Genomic DNA, 23,755 nt, shown 5'->3' with positions numbered 1-23,755 from the left:
TATTCAATCATCTGCAGATGGACTCACAGCGACTCACAGTCCGGATGTCTCAGGGAGTGCGTTATTTATCTTAACTCGTGGGCCAGCATTATCTCATCTCACACGTTATCACTGAGGTCTGGACAGGACAATTTGATGAGATGTCTTGTTTCTTCCTTCCACATCACCACCTGAGTCACTCTGAGTCCAGGGGTTACATAAATCATTGAAATTGTCAATACATCAATATGTCTTCAATTGCCATTACAGCCCATCAGCAGTTTCAGTTATCAGTTCTTTCTGTGCAAATATTTTATTCCAAAGTTCAGCTAGCAGGTATCTTCCAAAATTACAATCTATTCCTTCACTGGAAAGGAAACAGTCAATGAGGAGACACAGAACAAAGATGTCCTACAAACGCTGCAACTTTGGAAAATAACCAATTTAATTTGTATAACTCAGACAGCTGAAGCATCATGTTAACTTCTGCTTAACTTGAGTGCATTTTTACACAGAACGTGAGGACTGGATTTTGACTTACAATGAAACTTTTTGGGAGCAGTATTCCTGTAATACACTGAATGTTGTACATGTAGAGAATGACAATAACCTCTACCTTGTGTGTGGTGGAGTAGTGATGATGACAAACTATAGTGCTTTCAGTGTACACATGGGTATGTGAGTATTGTTTTGAACCAGTCATTTAACGGTTCACCCATCCTGCTTCAGATACAAAAGCCTCATCAGTTAAATCCACACTTCAGCTTCTGCAATCACAAAGTAACTTCCCCCTTCTACCACTTTTGATCCAACTATCTCGCCTATCTTTTACCAGTATCCCTGTACACTGAATGTATAAAATATTAAAGACACATCTTCCTATACAGCTACTTTTGTTTTTTCACTCAATTGTCACCCTGTTGGTTCTTTTCTGCAGCCGCAGGGCACAGTCTGTTGTTACAACACTTCATTAGTGGCAGCCTCCTACAGCTTGCTTCAGGACAGGCAAACTGTCTCACATGCCCCATAATGGCCTCAGTGTAAGATGATCACAGTCATATTTATTTAATACACACACCAACAGTGTATTTGCTCTAACACTCCCATCAGTAAAAAGAAAGTATTTCAAGTTAGTCAACCCAGTAAAAATATATACGTATCATCTGCTGTTGTGTTTGAACGAGGAGCAAAAGCAGAGTCGTGTCAAGTCATGCAAGGAAATTGTGGTAAATTTCACAGTGGGGGGGGGGGAAAGTGCGGACAGGACTGCGAGTTTATTCTGACGTGTTTGAGCACATCGGCCTGCCAGTGATTGGTGGATAGAGGGCTGATTTTATCTACAGTGTCAAGAATTATTTCAGATGAATGAGAAAAGCAGAAGTCCAGTTCCTATCACTCAAAAACACAGTATTGCTTGTCCAGATCCACTTCATCATCTCACCTGCGGCGCCACAAAAGTACTTTATTATTAGGATTATTAGAAACAGTGGCAGAAGTTTTTAAAAAAGATTTAAAGCAGGCTCTCATGTAGGGATTGTCATTACTCAGACTTTTCTCTTTTGTCTGGCTCTGTTACACCAACACTGGACGAATAGTGCACCTCACTGTGGCCAAAACTGACAACTACGAGTTGAAGTGCAGCATTTTTGAGCAGCATGCTTCTTTTTTTAGTTTTGGCAGCCATTTTTATATATGTACCTGTGGAAAGCAAAAATATGAAGTGAAACTTATGAATATTAAATATAGTCTTAGATATTACACATGAAGTTAAGTTTACTTGTTACAAGGTTGTACAAACAGTTTTATAATGTCATTTGTGGCTCTGGTGGAGCTTTGATGACATCATGTTTTCTGTTCAATGCAACCTTTATGAAAAGGAAAAAAAATGCAACCATGACACACCACCTTTTTATGAGTTTTATTTATTTATTTGATTTTTAAGTGTTTTATTATTTTTTTTCTCCAAAAAAATCCTGAGGTATTCACAATATAATGGCATTTATTCTGTTTGAAATGAGACTCAGGGGGGGAGGGGGAAAATACAACCAAAAAAAACAATACAAAATTAAACAAACCAAAAAATAAAAAAGAGAAAGAAACAGAAACAGGCAGTAAAGCTGTGTCGATTGATACAACTGTCAAGACAATAAATCCATGGTGTCGTACATACAAGAAGCATTTGAACTGCAACAGCGGTGACTGAAGTCAATCCTCCCCCCACCCTGCAAACTAGCAAAGTCATGCAAACTAGACTTGGAACTGCATTTAGAAAAACCAAGCAACAAACCTCAATGATATCTCAAAGCAGGCGTGTCCCACCTCGCGAACAGGGAGTGCAGGTTAATAACAAGCCAATCAGTCCACGATCATAGTAGCTATCATCAACTGAAATACCTAAAACCATCCAAGTTTCAAAAAATACAAGCTTTAACTGTGTTCATAGCATAGCACTAGAGTTCAAATACACCATGCGGTGGCTACTCAGCTTTAAACCATGAGCAGATAGTTTGTTGGAGCCTTCTGACAGGGTAAACAGTAAAGAAAACAATGGATGTCAGATTTTTAACCTGTTACTTTATAGACTGCACATTAGTGTGATGGTTGAATACGATATTCTGCTTTTTGTATATAATAGTAAAATGCCAATGAGAGACTACTCCTCTAACTTGAGTCCTGTTTGCCCCCCACAAAAAAAGCAATACACAATAAAAACAACAAAAAAACACCCCCCCCCTTTCAAAAAAAACATACAAATGACCAATAAATAAATATCAGTGAAAAAAATACACTGTTGAATAATCTTCTTGCTCTGTGTCACATATCTATGATTGATAAAAGAACTGCTGTGACTTAAAAGAAAATAAGGAAAACACCCAATATTCTTCTCTCTGCACAACAATCTGCAACACAAAACAAAAACAAACTTTAAAAAACCCATGACAAGTGCAACATCAGTCACGACAGTCTCAGCATTAGAGAAGAAAAAAAAAAAAGCTCTGGCATTTGACCAATCAGCTCACTACTACAGCATCAGACAAACCAGAAATAATAAAACATAATAATCATAAAATAGAATAAAAAATAAAATCCATAAGCAGTGGGCAGGGATGATGAGGGGAGGGGGGAATTAAATAACAGCACACAATTTATGACCCACACTGGGGTAACAAGAAATAAAGCGATCATGATATCTGATCAAAGGAAAACAATATATAATAATAATAATAATAATAATAATAATAATAAAAAAATACTACTAGACTCTCAGTTCAGAGGTTATCTTTATGTGGCAGTTTAAATAAGGTGGACAGACACTACAGCGTAACGGTGAGAAAAATGATTGCTCCACCTCGCCAGTAAAAGAAACCTTTAGAGAGACAGACAACACTGTGCAGCTCTCAGTGCTGTCTGGGATCACCCATTTATTTCTTTGTTCAATTTGGTGTCATCTTTGCCCTGAATAACAACAAAAATAATAATAAAAACTGTAATCATAGTAATCATGATTATCATAAAAAAAAAACTAAACCTAATAATAATAATCACCATCAATAAAGACTTTTGGTAGACGAATAAACATCACACAAACTCTCTGCTCACACACACACACACACACAGCTAACTGAAAGGAAAGACACACGGCACATGAAGGAGAGGAAAACAGGACGTTGAGACATTTTTCTAACAAACACTGTCTGCTAATAAAGATACAGCTCCTCCTCGACAACTAATGATGGGTCCAAAGTGAAAAAGTATATTGCAAAGTTGACAAAGAACATAAAAAAGGCAAATAAAAGTGTGTCTTTTCCTAAGTACACCATAATTCAACATTTTCGCAAAAAACAAAAATACAGACTATATGTGTAAAAATCATAAATAAGGATAAAGTTTTGTGCATCCCCACCCCAACCAACCGTTGTCTTGGAAGAAAACAAACAAACAAAAAAAACAAAACAATGGCAGTTACAACGGTGACAATAACATGCAATTGATATACTTTACAGCATTGATCTGTATCTCCCCCACACTACAAACCTGCAGTCTAACCCCGGTCCCATCCCGACCCCAATACAATCCTTAAATATTTGTCAGCTCATTCAAAACATCTCTCTTGCTCTCTCTATTCTCTTTGAACGAGCTGAAGGCGGTGATGTTCATCACACTGGGAGGGGGCTTGAAAAGAAAACACACACTGTCGCCAACTCCACTTTATCCGTAAATCTGTGTATGTACAGGAGGCTTTTGTTCCCCGTCCAAGTAAGCTGACATGGTTTGAACGAATGCATAGTGAAAATGATATTTGGTTTACTTACAGATGGGTTTACCACACACACACGCACACACACGCTGCCCCTTTGATGCCAAGACCCCTGGCCTCGCACCTGACAAGCTAATATTCACATGTAGCCACTATTGGCAGTAGCAAGAACGGGTTAACATCATATGTTTTTGATTCCTCACACACTCACACACACACACACACACACCGACAGTCATTCCTAGGAGGAGGTGCTAAGCTGGCATGACTAGTTTGTGGTTGGTTCCACAGAGGTGCAGCGTGGCACAGTCACCCAATCAGGTGCCCAAACGGCACGGTAGAGCGAGTGTGTGCGCGTTTAAAATACACATCAGCTTAACAACAGAGGACGTCGACAGTGGGAGACTGGGTCCAGCTTTGTGTTTTAAGTCACACGTAAAGATTTTGAACAGTGAACGTTGTAGTGAGAGCGGGTCGCCCCGGCTCCCTGACGTTTTTTTTTTTTTTTTTTTTTTTAGAAACTGCACCAATGACTACACCTCAGTCTGTGCTGGCAGAGCAGTACAGACTGACGGATGCTAAGCACCAGAATCAGGTCTATATGAGCAGATCTGTCATGATCAGCCCTGAATCTTGTCATTTGGAGGGGTTTAAAGGAGAAGGACAACCAAACAACAAGAGTCCCGTGTTCACTGCTGGAAGCTAAATCTGTCCCAGGTCACACGCTGGTCTCCAGATTAAAACACCCGACTAAGGCTGAGCTAACGGAGTCGTGCCAGCTCGCCGTCACATCTGCTCAGAGGCCTGTATCACCAAGAGACTTGAGCCATCTTTGGGCTTAACTTTTCTGGTATCACCAAGCTGGCTCGCTTTTAAGCGTGGGGAGATCAGAGTCATGGTTCAGACAGATTTACCAACATGGGCATAAGTAGAGTTTACAATAAAGTAACAAGTAATAAAACGCAAAAAAAGAAACACACAAACAGTGGCTAAATGTCTCAATAGAGTTACCTTGACTTAAGTCAGAGATAAGAGGTTTTATTTTATACAAAAGCATGCCCACTCTGGGTATAAAAACAAGGAAATTCAAGAGATTTCCACACAAACAGCCTAATAAATGACTATTATAGACGCATATTTAAAAAACTAAATTAAACTGACACTGTAGATAATCTTTAACACTCTTAATCCACAATGCCAGTTGTCTTTAAAAGGAGACACCCCGCTGTTTTTACACACAACAACAGCAGAGGTCTGTCTTCTGTGGCACTGGAGGGTGCTGTCCTAAGTTTGACTGATAAAAAAAAACAAAACTGATTGGCATGCGATTATGAACTGGATTAGCTGGATTGGAAAACCCAGCGCAAACGGAGCCAGTCGATAACCAGCTGTGTGATACCAGTTGTCCAGGCTCGCTAATGTTCGGTGGAGCCCGGCAGCCCTCAGTGATACGGGCCCCGAGTGAGCGGATTGACTGAGGAGAAGGATGAGCCGGCTGGTTTCATTGCTGAGCCCTTGTCGTGTGTTAGTGCAATAGTCTCCCCCTGTACAGTAATATGACACTTACACACTCACGGCACTGCTACACTACAGTGCCCCCCCCCACTAGCTATAGAGAGAGTTCATATATATCATAGCTGAGAGTAATCAATTATAATGTCAATAACAATAGTCAGAAGAATAACAACATCGCTCTTTCTTATTTTAGTTGAGTTGTGGACACCTTTGGTGAGAACTGTGAAGGTTGTCAAGCTTGCAGGCGACCTGTGGACAGATGGAGGGACGGATGGACGGAGTAAAGGATGGATGTAACAAAAAGCATCTGGACAGACAGACATCCCCTCAGGTCTTATCTACACTGTACAGAGTTTAGTGTGACGTCAGGATATAAATGATTAACTACTTTACACGTACAGCTACATTTGAGGTGAGGTGTGCGGTGTGAGTACTTTTTGTGAAGCCAACCTCCCTGCACTCTCTTCTACTACTCCATCTCACCATTGCTCACTTGCGTTTGCCCTCTTCAGACTTGCTCTTCTGTATTTGGTAACGTGTTGACATTGCATTATTTTACTTATTTGGCTTAAAAGAAAAAGAATAAAGTATTTTTTTTTGTCCTTTGGGGAAAATAAGTGACAGCAGCGTCTAAAGCAATAATAAAAAAGTAGCAGCAGCAGCAGCAATGTAAATAAATAACATCGTTTGAACAGAACAGTAAACATCAAACACGACACGCTTACTCACTCACTAACATCATAAATGGTAGGTTGGTGTAACACCATGAAAGCTTTTTACAGTAACCAGCTAGCCTCAGAGCTCTGCAGTTTTGTGGAACTGAGGTTGTTCTTCCCCTTGTTTCCTCTCTCCTTTTTACACACTCACTTCCTGTCAACTATCTCCAGTTTGCCTCTGACTTTTCTTTAAACTTTCCATTCCACTTTCCTAAATACTCCCCGTCTTCCCTCTCACCTCACTCAGTCATCTCCTCTCGTTTTCCTGTTGTTTTGATTTTCACTCATCTTTTCTGCCATCTTGACAATATTCCTGCTCTCTCTCTCTCTCTCGCTCTCTGACACTTAACAGTTTCCTCTCTCTATTTTTGCCAGGCCTCAGTTCTCTGTGTCTAGCAGTGATTTGGTTTGGTGTGTGACAGGGCGTGGGAGGTTTGAGTCTGCACATCTAGCAGGCTTTGGCTGTGGCCCTGCAAGAGGCGAGGCAGTCAGTGACCTGCGCTCATTACGTACATCTATACATCACAATTTCAAACACACACAGACCAGTTCAGGTGTGCCTGGTTTATCAAGCGCGAAACACTCAATTTTATCTTCACAATCCTCTAGTTCAGGGGTCTCAAAGTAACTGTGCTCCAGGTCAAACGTTCTTTTGGGTTTTGAAACTAACATTTTGGTGTCATTTAGGTGTGTTTTGCCAAATCTAGGCGGTGTTCCTCTTACAGTATGGTAGGTAGGTACGATTACTTGATCAGCTGTATTTAAAAAGTGAAGATTTGCTGCTTTTCTTTGTTAATGATAGCAAACTGATTTGTCTTAATCTGATAATCTGGAAACATGACAGTTTTCTGACATTTTGATCTGCTTTGACTGTGATCAATAAAAAAAATATTGTAAGTTGAACCCCTGGAAAAAGTAAATGATTACTTCAGGCCTAAAAGACAAAAATAGAAAACTGATATGTGAGGCAGATTTTTGAATGAATTCTAAAAATGATAGCTGCTTTATGACTTTGTGGGTCAGGTCTGGCCCCTGGCCTGGTAGTTTGAGACCCCGGATCTAGTTTCTAAAAACTGAAATGTTTGCAGGGGCAGGTCTAAATCTCTTGGCCTCCACCAACAACAAGCCTTTGGTTTGGTAACACTGTGGAGCTCTATGTCACACTAAAAACAGAGGCAGACAGAGCGGTGGACAAAGAGGAAGAGGTAGACAAACAGAGAGAGTGAAGTAAAGAAATGCTCCACAAGCTCTACCCCATACAGCACATATTCTTTGTACAAGCTCCTGTTCTTTGCCTTCTCAATGAAAAAAAAGCATTCTGCCCCCACTTTTAATCTCCAACCTCTCTCTTGTTTCTCACATTAGTAACAGTTATTCACCTCCCCTCTTATTCGATTTTCTTTTCTCACGCACACTTCTAGAAAGTCGGACACTCCACCTTTCTAACTCATCTTTGCTCTTCTTCGTTTCCCTCCATCTCCTGTAACACTCTTTAAGTTCATCTAAGTCATTATGAACACACAAAAAAATCCTAAAATGTCCTTTTGTACAAAGCTAGAATGCAACACTAATTTTTTTGTTATTCTTTTTCATTGTGTTTGTTTTCCAATTATGCAGCTGCTAAATACAATAATGGGTGATCTAAACGTATTTCATATCAAAGTTAATGAGGATTACTATCCTAACATGTTAAAAATGAAGCACAGCCAACATTATGAATTCATTCTTGTTTGTGTGTTACAGCTGTAGTGTGAAGGTGAAGAAATGACATGGAAACATAATCTCACTACCAACCACCTGTGTCACACACACACACACACACACCCACACACCCACACACCCACACACCCACACACACCCTGAGAATGTGTGATAGTAGAAACACCTGAAGAATCATAATTGCACCGGACATTGTGTCCTCCATAATGTTTATGTACAAGAGAGATTAATGTTTGCTAATGTAGCAGATGCTTTCTTCCAGTGTGTAGTGACTACTCTGTTGACGGATCCAATGGATCAATGTTGTAGACGGACATGAAGATGAAAAACTACCAAGTTTTTTTACTGTAGAAACACATGCAAGATACACACAGTTTGTATGAAAGTGAGTGTGTGGCTGTTACACACACCGTGACGTGACGTGAAAGGATAGTGTGACAAGACGCGACAGTGTGTGAATGAATGAAGCTAACTGCAGCGTGAACCTTTTTTCCTCTTCCCACCCTCCCATGTCTGCCTGTCCAGATTCAACACACTGAGAAACACCTGTGTCATCCATTGATCCGTCCATCACTCCACCTGTCAAGCCAGAGTCCTCCCCCCTCCTCTGTAGGCTCTTCAGGTTCTCCGGTGGACAGATGGACAGGCGGACTGGGTCTAACGCTGGGCTTAGCTGCTAACGCTGGGCTAGACTAGGACAGACTGAGTCTGGGCTTGGCAAAGCTAAAGCTAGACTAGACTAGCGTCAGCCTAAGCTAACGCCAGGCTGGGCTAGGCTACCTACTGAAGAGCGAGTGGAGCTGGTGCTGATGGCTGTAACACTGGCTGCTGCGAGGCGACTCGGTGCGATCCATCACCGCCTGGAACCAGCCGGCCACGTCCACCTCAAGCACCTCGTAACGCCGGATGAAACTATGCTCCTGGACGAGGAAGAGAAACAGCGAGAGGGAGACAGTTTAGTTACGTGACTATTATTTATTTCTGGGAAATCTCAACGAAATGTTTGTTGCTTGGTGTCTTACCAGCAGCTGGTGGTATTTTGGCCTTTTTCTGTGATCCTTTGTGAGGCTGTGGACAGACACACACATGAAGTGAAGCTGCAATGAGTGATTTTTAAATAATAAATTTAATTTGCTTCATATAAAAGTGTATCAGCAAGTGACATGATAATAAATAAAACACTGACAACAACACCCACACTCAATAACTAACTAATCATAAGCCTGAGAAAAGCAACTTGATGACCTGAGAGCTGGACTGCAGTCTGTGAGCATCAGTTACATAGAGTGAGATTTGTACTCACCAGTCTTTGACGAAGGACTGGAAGTCAAGGGAGAAGCCCATGCCGAGGGGCAGCAGAGGAGGATCTTCCTGCAGCACTTTGGTCAGAACCTCAAAGTCTGTCTTGCAGTTCTTGTACGGAAACTGTCCTGTGGCCAGCTCCACCTACAAGACACAAGAACCCATTAACATCCACTGTCAATGATGGAAATAAACGCTACACTTGTTTGGAAAAAGACTGTTTAAATAAATAACACAATATAGTAACTCTACAGTTGTGTACAACTAGATTCAAGCAGGTTTTGTCAGTAATTTGACAAAAATCGAACTCACTTTGTTGCTCAAACCATTGTTTTTTCATTCATTACTGGACTATCTGCCTAATGTTCACCGTTCTTCAGATGCGGTGGAGACACAGGTACTTTCAGTTCCCTAGATTAGTTCCTGAGGCTGTTTCCTGGAACTATTTAGTCTGGGGGTGTTTCGGGTAACCACTCATGTCTCTGTTGACAGCTGTAGAATAATAGATGAAGCTACAGTGGGAAATTCAGATGAGACAAAACATCCCCATATTAAAAAAAATATCCTCTTTCATAATGGTTTTCAAACAGGGCTAGCAGTTCATGCTTAGCCAGCAAGCTCCGGTTGTAAAAACTGGTCTGAGGTCAGTACATCATGCTGACAACAGAGAGCGTGATGTGAACCATGGCATTACTGTAATTACTGCCCTCGAAATGTTAGCCACCACCTAATGCATCTTAGCATTAGTACTTTACAATGGTATCTTCCATTTTGACACATTTGCACCCACTTTGAAAACGAGTACACTTCTTTCCTGGTAAGAAAATAAAAGTAGTTTTACCAGAGAGATGCCAAGGCTCCACACATCTGCTCGGATGTCATAGTCAGGTTTGGTGGGATCTGGAGGGTCTATTCTCTCAGGCTGCAAGAATACAAAAACAGGCAAGACTCTGTTTAGGGAATACATGTGTGTATCATGTTTAAACTGGGATATTTTCTGATTGCATCTGTTTGTATCCATTTATGTCTTGTGTTCAAATATATTGGTAAGGCTACAAACACAAACATGTTGGCTGACAGACAGGATGTGAGAACTTTGTGTGTGAGATACTTGTTGTGTTTTGAGTGTAGTGTGTGTGGGCTTTCACTCACCGCCATGTAGGCAGCACAGCCGGCACTGCGGGTCTTGGCCTTGGAGTCGACGAGGCGTCCGCTGATGCCGAAGTCGCACAGTTTGATCTGACCTTTATCGTCCAGGAGGATGTTGGAGGGTTTGACGTCCCGGTGGATGACGCCATGTTTCTCTTTCAGGTACAGCAGCGCCTTCACTATCTGGAGCAGAAACACACAGAGCGAGACCATAAGCAATCAATCAAACAATCACGTGAGCAGAGTTCCCATCTGTGTTTCTTCCTCTTACCGCCACAGTCATCTTTCCGAGGATTCGCTCTGGAATGGGGCCCTGGATTCTCTTCTTCAGCTTCTCAGCACACGTTCCCATCAGCTCCATGGCAATGAATACATCCGTCTGACCACGCACACAAACACACATTCAACATCCAGCATTTACCAGCACACTTCAGGAGGTACCACAGGGGAGCTTACTGAAATATGTAAAAGCAGTCACACTGGGTACAAATATAAAAATAAACCCAAGTCTGTCTTTTAGCTGGTGAAGGACTACTATTGTATTGTAGTTAATGTATGTAAAGTATTTTGGAGAAACCCACGTTGGTTACTATGGCGCCATAGCACTGGATGATGTAAGGGCAGTCATGACTCTTCAGCACCACATCCAGGTCCATCAGGATCCTCTTGTTCTCATCCTTGTTTCCTGTACGACGCATTTGCTGGTGACACACACACACACACACACACACACACACACACACACACACACACACACACACACACACAAAAGAGACATGTAAGATTCCTGCCAACATTTGAATGTATGAAACACACACCACGGCGGGTGTGCATGTTAACAAACAGGCCATTAGGAAATCACAACACAAAGACTCCTCTGGTGAGCTGAGGGACTCCCTAATTGTTAAACAACTCGGACAGCTACAATTAAGCCATCTCTTAAATAGAAGGGTTGTTATGTGGGGTTATTACTGCCACTGTGTTGGTAAACTAGTCACAATTAAAGCACAACAGAAAATCAGAGCGCTAAGTCAGGCTGGGTGTCAAGCTCCTCCTGTGTTCTGATCACGCTGACTGGTCTTTGAGAGTTTACTTCAAGTCTTTATGGTCCCTGTAGGGACATTTTCTTGTTTTCTGAATATAAGCCACAGCTTGAACTTGAATTCTTTCTAAGACTGCTTAAATACACTAGCCACAAACCAGCAGTATAAAAGCAATGCTAAAAATCAATAATATAAATTAATTTTTGTGAATTATGTCTTCCCAAACATCTGAAATTCAGTTCTGTACAGACACTGCTCCGACTGGAAGCTGTTTCCAACCCCCCATCAAATAAATTATTTACAGAAAGAGCTTCAAACTGCAATTGACATTTAATTTAGGTAATATGATCTAATGAAAAGCATTCTAATTATGTCTCAAATCTCTTTCTGGGTTATGTACCAATTCAGTCCTGTTTTAAACTAACTGTGTTATTAATGACTAATACTTAAATATTTTTATGTATTCTGTATTCCTTATGTTATTATTTTCTGTCAGTGTCTAGATTCTGTCCCATGTGTATTTGTGGATCCCAGAACAACTAGCCACAGCAGGTGATACTAATGGGACACTTTAAAAATCAAACCTATGGCATGGGAAATAAAACATTTTTCTCCTTTTACATATAAGCGTAGGAACGCCAAAATGTTTCAAGAATTGATTTCACAAAAGGAGGAACTGAATCAAATGAGTATATGTACATTTCTTACAGCGTGTTACCTTTAAACCAAGACAAAACATAAAAAGTAGGAGTACATTAAATAAATGACTCGTTACAAACTTTGGATACTCATTTTAGCAGGCCGGCTTCCCGAGGAAAGGAAATACTGATAAATGTGTGAGTGCAGGAGGCTCTTACTTTGACAGCGATGACATGGTCGGTCTTCTTGAATCGTACTTTGAAGACCTGTCCACAGGTCCCGCTGCCAATCTCCCCCTCACTGATCAGGTCCGTCACCTCGGCTGGATACCGCTGTGGACAGATGAGGAAGCACAAACACAGAATAAGACTTCAGATCATGCTTAAGATATTTTTATCGGTTAAAATGTTAACTATGTTTTGTCTCTACGCTGACTCTTTGAGCCGAAAATAGATGAAAGAGGCCAGGTCTGACTTTCTGCATCGTAAAGCAACACTGAACTCCCTCTGGGCCATTTACTAACAAATGTTTTGATGTGTAATTAAGCTGCTCCCCCACTGGCCATGTCTGAGAACACCAGCACACAGTGGGAAGATGCATCATTTCCCCGCTTTGTTAAAATTAAAACACTGGTGACTGAGATGCTGTGAACAACATCTCACTGGGTGCATGATGTAACAACCCTTCAGGGCTAATGAGAGGAAGTAAAGACAATCTGGAGTGCAGCGATGAGTCAAATCTCTTTCTCAAGAATCTTCAAACCCTGACTGGCACTAACTGCGATACTGGACCTGAAGGTTGCACGAGGGAGGAAAAACAAACAAACAAAATGAGGCCAACCCGTAGTCACTGTCCTCGATTTTATCTTGGTAGATAAAAGCAACACAGTTTTTGAGTTTTTATAATATTCTGTTTATTGTCAAAGAGATAAAAAAAATGCCTTGATAGAGATTCAATGCAGTGCTCAAGGACACTTCAGCGGTGCAGATGTTTGCTTTCATAGCCTGCCTGCATTCTCATCATAATTAATTAGATTTTATTCTTTCTTACTGAATGCTGATGAGAACAAAGAAGTGTTAAAAAAAGTGTGATAAAAAATAATTTAAGACTGTGTAAAGTGATGTCTTGATGTCAGCGATATAAGTGAGTCTGTTTTATTCTATAATTTTGTAACTGTCAACAAGTCGCAAGAAATTGCAACACCCAACTCCCCCATTTGAGTGCTCAGCCGACACCCCATCGGTTCCTACTGGAGATGTAAATATTTGAAAACAAGTCACAAATATGTAGTTTTAGTTTCTTTTAAAGTTATTTCCTAAAGCAACTGTAGTTTGCAGCAAATGTTACTCAAACAGGAGCTAATGGAGCAATTGTTGTGGATTAATACACATTTACTGCCCTTGCGATTATATACAGCAGCAGGACGGTGCATCTGGAAATCGATTCAAACTAAACCTCAGTGCCCATGATCATTGTAATGAAGCATCAGTGTGGCTCACTCATGTGTTTTCAATAGTTTTTGGACACCAATAGAGGTCAACAGCTCAACAGAAGAAGACACAGGATGTGTTGCCACATTATCACTGTTTTTCAGTTAATATAATTTATGACATGCGGGAGGGATTAACATTTACAGACCAGAAAAAAACTCAACATGTGACTCCGTGTGCACATCTCACCTGACCGTCGATCTTCAGATAACCTGTCTGTTTCATGATCTCCTGCAATTTCTGGTCAATCTCAGCACTGTGGGGACAAACCACACACACAGTCAGGGAGCGCTACTGCCACATGAAGTAAGTTTCAGTGTGAAAAGTCCACAGCGAGATGAGAGAGAGACTTCTGACTCATAAATGGATGCAGTGTGTGTGCTTCTGTACATCTCTTCTACCCACACACACTCTGCATGCAGATCCATTGTGTGTAACGTTCTGCTCACACCCCAGTGGTATAATACATAAATATATATGTAAAATCACAGTCAATCTGTTTTGTCTCTCTATGTTTACCCAATAATTATTCCTCTGTACTTTAAACAGTACACTCACTCACCCTGTGTGGATTTCTGTGCATGTGTGTCTATGTTCACAGAAAGGTTATTATTATTATTTATTTCAAAACCAAAAATGTATTGAATCTTTTTTTAAATCAACAATCTTTTACCACCATCTTACAATTCTATGCTGTACACAAAGAGGCGTTTACTGATGCCACATCAACTTGTTTGCTGTTGTCAGATGACAGTTATGCGAATACAGTTCTCTTGTTAAATCACTGCTCAGATGAACATCAGCATTGTGTCCATACTTCTCTAGGCTCTTCTGTAGGCCATACGGAGGTGTGGGCAGGGTTAGCATATGTCGCGGGCGGCTGGGGTAGGGGTGGTGCTGAGGCGAACTCTCTGAAGATGATGAACGGCTGCCTCCATCGTTGGCCAGTGGCAGCTGGAGCGCTGTGGTGAGGGGGGTTGCATGACACATTAGACACAGACAGGAGTACAGAACAAAGAGCACAGTTTCGCACCAGAGGCCAGCATGCCACAAGGTGTAAGATGGCTATGTTTAATCATGCATTTTCATTGACTCCATTATTTAAGTGGTTTAAAGATGTTGTGCACCAACAGAGATCATTTATTATTTGGACACACACACTGACTACATCTAAGTGTCTGATGAATTAAGTATGTGATCTATCATACGCTGTGTAGTACTAACTAAAATGTATTTCCCATGAGACACCAGGAGAAAGTGGCCTTGGCAAAGTCAGAGTTCTTTTACTACAGCCCTGCGATCTAGATCCGTAGTGTTTAACCAGCATATGAACTTGTTGTTTTTATTTCCCCAACGTCACAGCTTTGTTTTTGTTTCGCTGACCTAATGTTAAAACAAACAGGATGGTTATCTCACAGCAAAAGCAACACCATTCTCAGGCAGGGAGAGAGAGCGCAGAGTTAGCCCGTAGCCCGGGAGGTACAGTTTAGGGACGTGGGCAGCCATTGGTTTTATGTAAGTATGATAGCAACTGTACTCACTAAAGTGAGATCTCACATTACAAAACATACGGGGAGCAGGGAAACAAGTATGGGCAGTGAGTCGATCATATAGCTTTTAAACAAACCAACAGTTTATTTGGAGGTAAAACGAAAGTGAGCACACCTGTAATGTTGTTAATAATCCCTCAATATACAGGAAAACTGTGTGCACAACTACAGCAAGCGCTGTAGTTGTTGAACCAGGTTTGTGAAATGTAATGGACAAGTAATATTTTAACTGTTCGCCTTTGTTTTCTCTTCCAAATAAGTTTGGCTTCCCTGGGTATGTCTCACAACCTAGTAATGTGTTCCCAATCCTAGAGATTCTTTTGGTGAGTGCAACAGACAGAAGTGATGATCCCAAGTTGTAACTAGAACTGCAAACAGTTGTAAGCGGGGTCCAAGCCCCCCAGCACCAGCCGCACCACTCGCCCCACGGAGGCCGTGCAAGTCGAACAATTAATAATTGAATAAACAATCAGAGTTTGACATTTAAGGGACTTGCGGTTACGGAGATAAAATGAATGTATTTCTATGGGAGTGTTATTTGATATACGATTAATAGCGCCACCTGGAGGCCGATTGACACCAAATTTCATACAGCCCCTTGGGAAGGCGTGCCACATAAGGTCCCCAAGTTTGGTGATCATAGGACATCCCTAACTTAAGAGAAGACATCACTTCTTGTTTAGAGCGTTAGGCGCACACATTTGTTAGCTTACAAATCTGAAAGTTTTTCGCGTATCAATCTGGGGAGCACTAACTTTTATCAGCTTGGTCCAGAGATTGTCTGTGCCAAGTTTGGTGTCGATCGGACTTGCCGCTTCGGAGGAGTTCTTTAAAATAGCTTTTTCAGTTTTTACGATTTATTGAAAAGAAAACGTCATCGCACAGAAGCGTGTCCTATACTTTACGAATAGACAGTATCCCCCAAACACGTAGACAAAAGGTTTATGAATGTGTGATGTAGTGGCGCGTAGTTATGAGGCAAAATGTCCTTTGGTTCAAAATGCCATTGAAATGAATAGGATTTTCCCACGGTATTTGAGCTTCAATTATAGCGCCACCTTTAGTCTGAAGAGCACCAAATTTTTCAGGTGTTAATAGGGGCACATGGGGAACAAATGGCCCAAATTTGGTATGAATCGGACTTGTGGTTATGGATGTGATATGAAATATGAAATGCATGTAAGTGACATCTCTAATCTGCAATAACAGCACCACCTATGGGCATGTTTGGGTGAACTTTGGTCCATGGAGTCAGGGGACCATCCTGAACAATTCGCCTTAAGTTTCATGTCAATGCAACTTGTGGTTATAGAAGAACACATTTTTCGTGTTAAATAGCATCACCTAGGGGCTAATTGCACCAAATTTTGCACAGCCACTCAGCAAGCCATGCCACATTAATGCACCAGGTTTGGTGTTGATCGGCCATTCCAAACCTAAGATATGACATCACTTCCTGTTTTTAGTGTTTTGCACAAACATTTGTTAGTGTATAAACAGTTTTTCGCGTATCAATCTGGAGAGCTCTAACTTTATTCAGCTTGGTCCAGAGATGGTCCGTGCCAAGTTTGGTGCCAATGGGACTTGCGGTTTCGGAGGAGTTAATAAAAATAGGTTTTTCAGTTTTTGCGGGGGAAAAAAAAAAAAATTATAAACGGAAATGGGCATGGGCTATACCACGAGATTCAGCTCAATCGCTCAATTCGTGTGGGAGTTCCAAGCCCAAACGCGTTGACCTTGCTTATAGCGCCACCTTGAGGTATAAGTGTCCGAATTTTTGAGCCTGAGGTCATTGCGGTGACCTGGACCTACCCTGTCAGTTTCGCGTCTGTAGCACTTACCGTCTTGGCCGCACAATCAGTTTTCTTTGCGGAAGAAAAAAAAAATCTTGACAATAACAATAGGGTTCCCAGCTCTACTGGTACTGGGAACCCGCAATGCCTTGCACTTGCGGGTTCCCAGCCCCACTCGGGCTTGGACTCCTAATAAACTGTAGTTTGACATTAATCCACACAAAGCTGATTGATACCCCTAAATGACTTATACGCCATATTGAAAATCCAGTTTAAAACTGACTGGCACTGAAACATGCTTCTAGCCCTGTATAAACAACTAAATTGTGCGTTCAAGGACATGTTTAACTCCGATTGTAATATCAGGTGTATGTGCAAGTACTGACTCTTTTTCAAATGGAGAACAATTTCAGGCAAACAATCTAAAGTAGTATTAGCACAGACCAGACATGCAACCAAATGCTCAGACAAGTCAGCTATAAAGGTGACCTCCCTGACTATGAACACTAAGAGTGGCTTCTGGACCCTAATTACTAAGAGTTCAATTCACTACTTATAATAAAATTCACATTTTTTTTTTCAACTTTTTAAATGTCTGAAACCAGTTCACAAAACACTGAGGACCATGCAGCTGTTATGATCATTATTTTTTTAGTAGCAGGTTGGCAGCTCTTCTGAGAGTGCCAGCAGGTGTTCGTATCCATGAGTCACCTGCGGATAGATCAGCCTGTAAGGGGAGAATCAGTTAGTGAAGAGGAAGAGGGGTTAGTATGGAGAGGAAGGAAAACTCAGGCAGTCTTTGGCACAGGTCGCATCTCCACAGTTCGGCTGGCTCCAGATAGACAGATGAGAGGACAGACAGGCAGACAGAGCGAGGAGAAATGACATAAACAATCACAGGCACTGCTGCATCGCCTTCTGCTCACACAGAGCTGCTGCAACAGGAAGAAGGGAGATGCCAGAAGATGAATAACAGACAAGCGACATCAAACAGTCTGAGAAGTTCAGCCAAAACTGCATAGCACAGACTAAGCTGAAAGTCAGTCAGTTGGACTCTGACAGGAAGGACAGTCTTCAAGTCGCCACACAACGAAAAGAGAGAGAGAGAAAGAGAAGCCAGAGTGTTCGCAGCACTCCTGCAGACGAACCAGTGGGGATGCTGGATTAGAGACTGTGTCAAACAAAACACAACCCAAAACATCGTGTCGTGCAGAAAAGCCACATGCACCGTGTTTCTCTGCCTCCAGCACAACAAAGGTTAATTATCCGACACTCGCCCGTACATACACTGTGAACATCAACACACACCAACACTACCCTGCCACTGACACAAAGGGGGGGATTGGGGATGGAAAGATGGAGAGAAGATGTGATTTGAGGGGAGGTGTAAAGAACTGCTGGGCTAAAATATCAGGACTTGTTTGACAAACATGGATTAAACCCAGACGTAATCTTACCAGGAACTGGTCTGAGGTACAGAGCAAGAAAGTAAGTGTGTGCAGGGAGGAGGTTTGAAGAAAAAATAAAACAAAAAAAACTTGAAGTCTATATGGCAAATTGTGGTTAATCCATGTCTTTGAAACCACAATACACATTGTCAACTGATGCTAACATATGTTACTTTTTTTTATGTGACCATATAGTCTGACTGGCTGAAACACAATATGCCCCTATAATTTTTGGAGAGAGTGAGCTGACTTTTACTGCCACTTATTAAAGAAGTAACAGACTTTTTAGACTCTGATTACATGGGATGTAAGAAACGTGCATATAAGTGTTAAAAAGACAAACATGAGTAATACTAGTAGTAGTACTGAGGATCTATTGGGCTTTAATGGCAGGAGAAAACAAAGGTAAACTTGTGTTTTTCTCTGATGAGTTTAAAAAAAAAAGAAGAAGATAGACAAAAATAAAGGGAGGAGGGGATGGGAGGTGAAACGGGGGACACAGGTGTTGGGGGAGGAGGGGTTGCAGTGGCAGAGAGAGCGATGGATTGAATGATACCTGCACGTTGGGAGGGGGCTGGAGCAGGACTGAGCTGGATCACGATGACTAGACAGAGGAAAGAAAATATACACACACGCACGCACATTACTGCACTGTTCTACTGAGATGCTCGCACACACACTCTCCATCATATAACAGAGAAAAACAAAAAAACTAAAATTCCCTTCAATATAAATTCCCTTTTTTTTTTCTTCAAACATAAACAAAAGCAGTGTATTTTAGGAGATAAGGGGAAATCTTTTTTTTTTTTTTTCTTGTCAATAAATCCTATGAAAAGACCAAGATCAACAATGCGCTAGTCTGTCTCCATCTGTCTGTGGCACTCAGCAGTCAAGTCATGAACCAAAAAAAAATGGGTTACAAATGTATTGTTTCCATTTAAAAAAAGGCTCAATCACTTTTGGGCCCTGTAGTTTAAAGCAGACGTTACTCAAACAGGACTAATATTTCTCAGGGACTATTTTCAACTGCAGATGAATACACTTCTGGCACTCCAGTGAGTTTTTACAGCAGCAGGGTGGTGTACATCCAGTCAAAATAAACTACAGTGCCCATATTCACTTTAATTAAACAATGTGCAACCCAGTGTGGCTCACTGGTGTGTTTTTAATGCGGATGCACTGAATCAACCTTTTCTCTTCCAATACTGCTGCCTTGACTCAGATGATCTGCCAATACTGAGTGTTGACCCGATACCAGTGGTCTCCTTTTCCCAAATTTAAAATTTGTATAACTCACTGCTTGGAACTTACTAGCATCACTTTATGTAAGGTCGCAGATGAGATTAAAAAAACAGCGTCTGTGGCCCACTGTGACTTAATGAATGTAACACAAAACAGTGAATTTTATAATAACATAGAGAAATAAACTGTATGTTATGGCATGGATGATCAACTTAATCTGGCCAGTATTGGAGTATTACTAGTTTTTTAGAGAAGCCAGGGGGATGATTGATTGACTGCTGGTTTTGGTCTTTTCTTGAGACTTGTTGACAATAACCAACATACAGAATAGCACCAGCCTTTCCTTTAACTCATCCACACATCATTACAATCTCATTCTCACAGGCAGCTAGTATAACCTCACAACACATTTTTTGAGAGCATTTTTTGTTTCTCTCAAAGCTCATTAGAAGTGATGTTCTGTAGGAAATAATCTTTGTGCAGTTGAGTGACTGCTTAGAGTTTCTTATATTGAACAGTTTATATTTCATAGTTCACTATGTCACTGCTAAAACGATAGAGAGCTTTCTGTCTCCAGTGTGTATTTCGGTGTTACATGTCAAGCATGTAACATGTCAGCAGCACAGGCATGTTGCAGACTCCCCTGCTGTGCTAGCCGGGCTGTTTAGTTGGGGGGAGTTTTCTCCTCCAGTCGGTGGAAGGGCCCAAGTTACTGTTTCACCAAACATTATAACACTCACTTCACATTCACTGAAAACTGTGAAGGATTTTATTCAACGAGTCTACAGCAGAATGACATGTTACCTCTAAATGTAGTATCCGTGTATAAGACAAAACACCCTGACCAACGGTCGGTAACGTCTGTTTAACGTTAGCTTGATGTGATAGCTCGCACAGATTAGCGTCTGTATCGTCACGGGTCCAAACTGGCAGTGAGAAATTGACTTTGCCGGAGCAGTCACGAGCAAACACGCTGCTTACTAATTACACGAAACCACGGGTACGCTGGGATGAATGGCACTTTCGTAATATAATTAGTAAACGGGCTGGAAACTACATGACATATTCAGATTGACGCTGGGCCTGCCACTGACTATCACTCAGGCTGCTACCGTGCTAGCTTAGCATGTTTGACAAGACCGAATCGGAACAGATTTCGGGACGTGACAACAAGCAAGATGTTTCATGACAGCGCTTCATTTTTAAATATTTTGTTTTCCTCGCTATGTATATTACTCCACTAGTTAAGTAAGTTGTTTGACAGTAAAATCAGCCGACCAAGCTCAGTCGGTGTTTGTTTATGTAGCTAGCCTGTTAGCATTTAGTAGCTAGGCGCAACATAACACCCCCACTCCTCTCCCTCCCTCCGCCTCTCCGATCTTTCCCCCCGCTATTCTGGCCGTTACCGACTCCCCGGTCCTCCCCGGTGGACACTCACTCGGCCTCGGACGAGATCGCTGTGGACTCATGTCGATGTTGAGGTCGATTCTCCGGCGAGATTCTTCATTTTCCTGCTTTAGTTTCTCCTCGATTCGCGACAGCCTCTGTTCCAGCGACGACATCTTGAAAAATTGAGCACCATGTAGTTCTCAGCAGAGCTCTCGACTCCCCTCTCTGGCGATCAGGCAGGGCCAGCAGCACACTCACTGACTGGAAACACACACATTACACACATATTATAGAGTCACACATATTTACAGTCAATAGTTATAATAGTCATTTACCTAGTTTATACAAGTGGGATTATTAAGGAGCCAGGGTACCTGTTCTTAAAGGTATCTGAAGAGGGGAACTAAAAAAGTCCAGCTGTAGACCTACTGAGACAGACAGTTAATCCTTAACCTTGAAAACCTTTACTACATAATTATCTCTACTCAAGGTCCACTTACTCGCTTGTTCCGGAGCTGTCAGTTATATGACGCAAAGGAATGAGTTTGTTCACTTACAAAGGAACTCTAGACGTACAAACTTTGCACAGCGTTGTGCATCTGTAGGATTAAAAGTTGAGCTTGACTGTTCTGGCACTTTCGACCATATCACAGGGTCTTCATCAGCAGATGTGGTTTTTCCACTTGTTAAATAACTGTAGATGTTCAAACGTATAATCATGTTAACTTTTAACACCTACAGCGCAATGAAAGCTGAGCCATAAGTAGCCCAGTAAGAGTACTGTAAGTACAGTACTGCAGGGAACTGCTGCAGTGCACCTAGGTCAAGCAAATGGTTAAATCAAATAAAGCTGACATGATTTGTTATGAAGAATTTAGTCGATTGATGTAAAATTATTCTACAACTATTTTCATCACCAATTAATCATTAATAAATTGCCAAATATTCATTGGTAGCTGTTTTTCAAATGCTAAACTGAATATCTTAACATTTTGAACTGTTTGGTTGGACAAAACAAGCAAGTTGAAATGTCACTTTGAGCTCCAGGAGATTGTGAGGGGCATTTTAAAACTGTTTTCTGATGTTTAACAGACCAAACAATGAATTCATAAATATTAAAATGAAAAATTCATAATGAAAATAACCATGAATTTTAGGCCTTAGTCCATGACCTCATGTGTTGCCTATGATCTGAATGAGTCCCCTGCTAAGACCCTGGAGCCAAACAATAAAGAGCTAATGGGTCACAGAAGTATGTGGAAAGGTACCCCACCAGAGTATGGTTCCCCAGTAAAATGTGGCCATTTCCACCACTGCACATCAATGACATCTAATTAATCGATTAACCTAAAGATAATCAATTTAAAAGTGTAAGTAGGGGTAATTTCTCAAACTTCACATTTGTAGTATGTAGTTCACATATATAGTATAAAAGGTGGAGATGTTTCAGTAGTTAACATGTAATGACCCCACATACTATCTGTGTAGTGATCCACCCTCTTGTGTTTTCCCTTGAAAGACTTTAGAACTGGCCTGTTCACTTAGTCTGGCTATATACACAGGTGCTATGTGCAGTTGTATAAAAACTATTCAGTGAACCAGAAGTTGTTTTTCCCAGTATAAGTAGTGATGCTTGCTGCTTCACAGGGAGGCCAAAGGCCAGGTTATCATCCTGAAACCCCAAGGAATCCAAGTAAACTGATATTTTTGTTTCTCAGAAATCCAACTATCATGTTTGAATTATAGCTACGGCGATTTGGTTGAAATCACAATCAACATTATTTCTCCAAAATCAATAATCACATTAATCAAGCTGATGTTGGGCATTAATGTGTTCCCATTATTATAAAGCTGAAAAATTTGTTGATTAGTCAATCAGTGACTTTTCACTGAGGATTTGAAGATTTTCAGTTGTTTTTAAATGTATTAATTGCAGGTTTGGATGATACCTGTGGCTCTGACAAGTTTTGATGAACAATCCTATAAATTTTTATAGACAATATTAAACGATTAACCACATGATCTCTAATCAACAGATTAATCTAAAATGAAAATTAATCTAATCGTTAAATGATTATAATTACAATTGTGTCGGACAAGGTAGAGTGGCTGTCCTCTAATGAGAACGTCGGTGGTTTGATCCCCGGTGAGGGCTGCAGCTAACGATTATTTTCATTGTCGTCGTTTATTTTCTAGATTAATCGATTAGTTGTTTGGTCAATAAAATGTCAGAATGTTGTGAAATAGGTTGATCAGTGTTTCTTAAAGCCATGGATGACGTCCCCAAATGTCTTGTTTAGTCTACAACCCAAAGACTTTTAGTTTACAGTCACAGAGCAGTAAATAAACCAGAAAATCTATAAAAAATAGTTGGCAGTTAATTTAATAGTTGACAACTATTCATTTAATTGTTGCACCTTTATCCCCGACTCCTCCAGTCTGCATGTTGACGTGTCCTTGGGCAAGGTACTGAAGCCCAAATTGCTCCAGATGAAGTGTGTGTAAATGTTAGTTTCGGTTTCT

The 23,755-nt window shown here is 41.1% G+C and overlaps 1 protein-coding gene across 4 annotated transcripts; it reads right to left on the bottom strand.

The window, feature by feature from the left end:
• Nucleotides 1-1,882: 1,882 nt before the first annotated feature.
• map2k7 (mitogen-activated protein kinase kinase 7) lies at nucleotides 1,883-21,821 on the bottom strand. 4 transcript variants are annotated; one of them, XM_046046850.1, is made up of 15 exons: nucleotides 21,733-21,821; nucleotides 21,607-21,657; nucleotides 21,282-21,493; nucleotides 19,158-19,205; nucleotides 14,628-14,772; nucleotides 14,000-14,066; nucleotides 12,539-12,652; nucleotides 11,220-11,339; nucleotides 10,910-11,017; nucleotides 10,642-10,821; nucleotides 10,331-10,411; nucleotides 9,491-9,633; nucleotides 9,210-9,255; nucleotides 8,972-9,107; nucleotides 1,883-2,879 (listed from the first exon to the last, which is right to left on the bottom strand). In XM_046046850.1, the coding sequence occupies exons 3-15, from the start codon at nucleotides 21,403-21,405 to the stop codon at nucleotides 2,830-2,832; spliced, it is 1,362 nt and encodes a 453-aa protein (XP_045902806.1). In that variant the 5' UTR covers nucleotides 21,406-21,493; nucleotides 21,607-21,657; nucleotides 21,733-21,821; the 3' UTR covers nucleotides 1,883-2,829. The 4 variants fall into 4 exon arrangements, with proteins under 4 accessions (XP_045902806.1, XP_045902808.1, XP_045902807.1 ...); XM_046046852.1 differs by lacking the exon at nucleotides 19,158-19,205 and having other exon boundaries at nucleotides 21,733-21,814; XM_046046851.1 differs by lacking the exon at nucleotides 21,733-21,821 and having other exon boundaries at nucleotides 21,607-21,669.
• Between the last annotated feature and the right edge of the window lie 1,934 nt (nucleotides 21,822-23,755).

Source organism: Micropterus dolomieu, linkage group LG04 (assembly GCF_021292245.1).
Source record: "Micropterus dolomieu isolate WLL.071019.BEF.003 ecotype Adirondacks linkage group LG04, ASM2129224v1, whole genome shotgun sequence".
NCBI classification, from domain to species: domain Eukaryota; kingdom Metazoa; phylum Chordata; class Actinopteri; order Centrarchiformes; family Centrarchidae; genus Micropterus; species Micropterus dolomieu.
Note: the sequence above shows the minus strand (reverse complement) of the source record. Positions and strands in the feature narration are given on the sequence as shown.

Excerpts from the sequence above, each read along its gene's own strand:
- map2k7 (XM_046046850.1), bottom strand. The coding sequence starts at position 21,405 with ATGTCGTCGCTGGAACAGAGGCTGTCGCGAATCGAGGAGAAACTAAAG. Across the intron at positions 19,206-21,281 it reads GCGATCTCGTCCGAGGCCGA|TCATCGTGATCCAGCTCAGT; the intron begins GTGAGTGTCCAC and ends TCCTCTGTCTAG. Across the intron at positions 14,773-19,157 it reads AGCCCCCTCCCAACGTGCAG|CGCTCCAGCTGCCACTGGCC; the intron begins GTATCATTCAAT and ends CCCTCACCACAG.